We start from the raw sequence: 4,304 nt of genomic DNA, 5'->3' as shown, positions 1-4,304 counted from the left end.
GACACAGCTGTCCGTGTGTGTGATTGCCTGGAGTGAGCAATGTGCAGCTCCTCTCGCTGTGGCCTCTGAGCCCTCCCTGCTCTTCACATTCAGCTTACCAGCACCTCTGGTGGATGTGCCACAGTCAGACCACTGAGGTGCTCAGAGGCTGACCAGGGAGCTGAGGGCCCTGTGCTCTGCAGGCTTCTAAATATTCCTGCAGAAGTAGGTGCCTTCAGCTTTTATCTGCCGTACTAAACAGCTTGGATTTGGACCTAGGTCTCTTTGGTTATATCTGTACTACTCAATGACAAATGACCTAGGGCCATTTTCTTGTGGTGTGGCCAGTTGTCTCTTGGTAGTCTGGTCAGTGCTGTTGGCAGCAGAACTGGGCATCAGTTCCATTGCTTTCAATCATTCTCTCTTTGCTTTTGCAGCTAAAGACTTCATTCGGAATTTGATGGAGAAGGACCCCAACAAAAGATACACCTGTGAGCAGGCAGCAAGGCACCCCTGGTAAGCCACAGCCACTGCTGGGGGGACCCTCAGGGCAGGGAGCAGCGTTTGGCATTCATGGCTGGCAGTGCTTTTACTGGTTAACCTCTGCTAAATAACCCTGTGCTTTTATTCTTACAACTTCTGCCTTTGTCCTCCAGGTTTTCCTGACAAACTGTGGTGGACTTTGGTCTCATGCCCCAGCCTGTCGAGTGTCTGTGTGAGGATGCAGTGAAGGGCTGAGCTGTGTATGTTGGCTGTAGTGCAGCAGTGGGGCCTGTCAGAATTACTGAGCCCAGAAGTAGTAGCTTGGGGCAGAAGGTGGAACTCTGCAGGTGTGCAGAAGGTTGGGTGTCAGCCTGCTACTGAGGGCCCTGCCAAAGTCATACAGGAGCACTGAGGAGCATCCCATGGAGTAGGAGGTTCTGATCTGTACTTCACAGAGGATAGTCCACCTGCTGCTGCAGCAGGGAGTTGGTTTCACATGCCATTTGTCCTCTCTGAATGGAGGAGAAAGGAAGTACTAGAGAGGGATGAGCTGAGTGTGAAGTGGCTGCAGCAATGCTGTCTCTGCAGAGAGAGGAGACTTCCTGGTCTGACTGCTTTTGTAATTTAGAGCTCCTTAAAGAGCTGTAAATTAGATGTGTCTGTGCACGGGTGACTTCACCAATGTTACCCAAGGATTACAGAGCTGAAATGAGAGTGGCTCATACTTCTGACCAGCTCTGAGTGACTGGGAGCATCATCCCACACTGCTAGCTGCACCCACACATGGCACTGGGTCTCAGCCTTTAGGGCAGGGAACACTGATATGAAGTGAGGTGTTGTTTTGGTTGTTAGAGTAACTGCCACAGCAAAGAGTCGGTGGCATGACATTCCACCCCAGGTGTGCCTCGGACTCTGTTTTTATGCTGTCACAAGGGCCCCAACTACCATTTCCTTTTGCCTTGTCTGTGTGACAGAAGGGAGGTTTGAGAAATTAAATCCTTCTGTGGGATGAAAAACCATCCCCAAAGCATTCCTAAATGATACTGACCTGAGCCTCAGGAAATGCTTGAACGAGTCCCACAGGTCAGTATCAGAGATACAGGGTAAACAGTGGGAGCTCAGCTCCCAGCAGAGAGGTGAGCACTTGTACTAGGCAGAGGCAGATTTTCCAAGGCCTCACATCCAAGATACACATGCTGTGAGCATCCAGCTTCTGGCCCCACTGCCTCTGTGCTGCTTGCTGGAGTGCAGCAGGGAGACGTGGCACTTGCAGCACACACAGCTCCTGGGCCCTCCGACAGGAACAAAATGATAGAAAGTGGTTTCCTTCCTTTTTTTTCCTTCTAGAGCATGTCATGGCCGAGGGCCAATGGAAACTCACAGGCTGCTCCACAGCTCTTACTGTTTTCTACAGGATCCAATCTCTGACTGAAAAACGACCCCCAAAATGGGGTTTTTCTCCCACTTATGTGTCAGGGGCTCTTCTCCTGCCGGGCTGGCCGTGCCAGGCGGTGGATGAGCTGCAGGGCTGTGTCCTGGCTCAGGCTCAGCCTTTGGGGTGCCAGACGTGCCCGTGGCACTGCAGCACTGCAGTGCAGCCAGGAGGCTCCACATACTCACCGTGTTCCCACCCCACATCCCACATCCACCTCCCCTGGACACAGTGTGCCAGTGGATTACAGGGCAGGGGGGCTGGGAAGAGATGGTCCCTAAGGTCCCTTCCAACCCCAGCCGTTCCCTGATTCTCCCTGTGACAGTTGTACAGTGAAACATGGAGGTTTCCAAGGCTTCACATCTGCCTCTGTCCTCCCCAGTGTGTGCCAGAGCAAAACTCGATGTCTCCTTCCCCTTTGCTCCGAAAAGCTTCCTGTGACAGATGCTGGAGGTCTGGACCTCTCTGGAGAGTGGTGCAGTGATTCCATGGCAGGGTGTGGGTCCTGTGTCGATAAATGCCTTTGTGGGTAATCGAGGCTGCTCATCCAGATACTGTCTGTTATTCTGGGGTTAGTGGCAGGATCTCCTTCTGCCAGAGCATTGCTCAAGAAGCATTTTCCACCCAGATTGCTTTTGTCAGGAAATAGTGAAGCTTTTGCTGCTTCTTGTCTCATTCTAACCATTACATCTGTGGCAATGGCATCTGTCCTGCTCTTGGAAGGAGGGGAAGGCCTCGTTCAGTGGAGGAGATGTCTGTGCTTCCTCACAGTGGTCAGCTGTGTCCTCCTCTCAGCCTGGGCAAGGTTAAGCTTCCAGCAGCTCCTCCTTCTCCTGACTGCACTCAGTGCTGCAGCAGCTGGGGACAATGGTGTACACGTTCAGCCAGCAGAGAGAGGTCCCACAGCTTTCACCATAGGAATCCCATAGCACCTCTGCAGAGGAGCATGTGTTTTTCAGCATACACCCCCTTCAGCCACTGCACCTCCCATGGTGCTAGCACTGCATCTCCTCCCTGTGCTGTCTAAAGCAGTGAGCCTGGTGGAGAGAGATGGTCAGAGCAGGTCCAAATGGTCCCATAAATTGCTTCCTTGATTTGCCGTGTTTTTATTAGAGTTTCCAAAGAAGCCTTGCAAGAACTGGATCTTGCAGGGTACTACATTTGTGCTTAATAATCTGGTTGAGTTTTGGGAAGCTGCTCTGGAACAGAGAGGTTCTTGCATGACTAAATGTTTGCACGGGATCAGACCCTAAAAAAAGCAAATGCTTCCTCCAGTGGCCCATTTTCCATGCTGTGCCTGCTCCCCACATGCCTGCAAGTATGGGATGCTTTGCTATTTGTAGCCAAAGGCCTTCGCAGGGGGATGGTGCTACCCTGAGCTGGCAGGACAGGGCTAAGAACTGCAGTGAAGTATGGGAGCTGAGGCAGCCCAACACGTGAGACTGGTGGGTATAGTCATTCCACCCCAGCCTGGCCATTTGTAGAGCTCTGCAGTTCAATATACAGGTGACTTATGCTTTTCATTGGAGAAGTTATTTATTTTCGTGCATCCTTCGCTGGGGTTTGCACTGTTTATGGTGTGTGGCAGAGGTGCAATGTTCTGCTGAGTTGTTCCGCTGTGGCTTTTCAAAAAGGCCGTGGAAAATGAAGGCAACAAAAGAGTGGGTAGTTCTGCTGCAGTTTGATACATTTTATTGTTTCCCTGGCTCATATTAATGACAGCAATTAAGTTTTTAAATATATTGCCATGTCAGAACCCACATCCTTTTTAGGGCAGTGACTCAGGCTGCAGTGATTAAGGGAAGCAGCAGAAACCCAAGGTCTGTTTTTTCCAGCTATAGAATCACAGAAACACTGAATATCCTGAGCTGGAAGGGACCCACAAGGATTATCGAAGTCTGCTCCCTTTGTCCTTGGTCAGACTAGGTCCTGCAGACCCAAATTCAGCCTCCAGGCTCGGATCAGAGGGAAAGAAAACAGTGCTCAGAGGGCAAAGTCCAACAGTTAGGAAGCTAATATGGGAATTGGAAGGGATGCCATGAATTTATTTGCTCTGTCATGCGTTAACCAAGCGAATTGAGATGGGATTTAGAGCTCTATGTGGAAGCCACTTACGGCATCAAAGGCAGCTTGGGCCATCTGAATTGAAGGGTGATGTATGTGTTGGGTCCCTGTATGGACTGTAAGGGGAGGGGGAGGCTGTGGTAGCAGTCAGACCCTGTGTCTGCAGGGCTGAGTGTGGCCCTGGCCCCGAGAGGATCCTTGGGAAGCGCCGACGTCTTCCATGCCGAGGCCGAGGAGTCAGAGCTGGGGCAGGGCTTGAGCCTCGGCGAGTTGTGACCGTGCCCCTGAGGGTTCCTCGTGTGCCAGAGACAGTCCTAAGCCTTGCTGGCTCCAGGACTCCTGAATA

General features: G+C 51.6%; 1 protein-coding gene across 1 annotated transcript in view; it reads left to right on the top strand.

The window, feature by feature from the left end:
• CAMK1D (calcium/calmodulin-dependent protein kinase ID) overlaps positions 1-4,304 on the top strand; it is a 32,888-nt gene that overhangs the window by 23,563 nt on the left and 5,021 nt on the right. Inside the window, exon 6 of the mRNA XM_009080084.1 lies at positions 417-495. Within this exon, the coding sequence (XP_009078332.1) occupies positions 417-495 (79 nt within the window). The remainder of the gene's footprint in view (positions 1-416; positions 496-4,304) is intronic.

The sequence above is a fragment of the Acanthisitta chloris genome, unplaced genomic scaffold (assembly GCF_000695815.1).
Source record: "Acanthisitta chloris isolate BGI_N310 unplaced genomic scaffold, ASM69581v1 scaffold2508, whole genome shotgun sequence".
NCBI classification, from domain to species: Eukaryota; Metazoa; Chordata; class Aves; order Passeriformes; family Acanthisittidae; genus Acanthisitta; species Acanthisitta chloris.
Note: the sequence above shows the minus strand (reverse complement) of the source record. Positions and strands in the feature narration are given on the sequence as shown.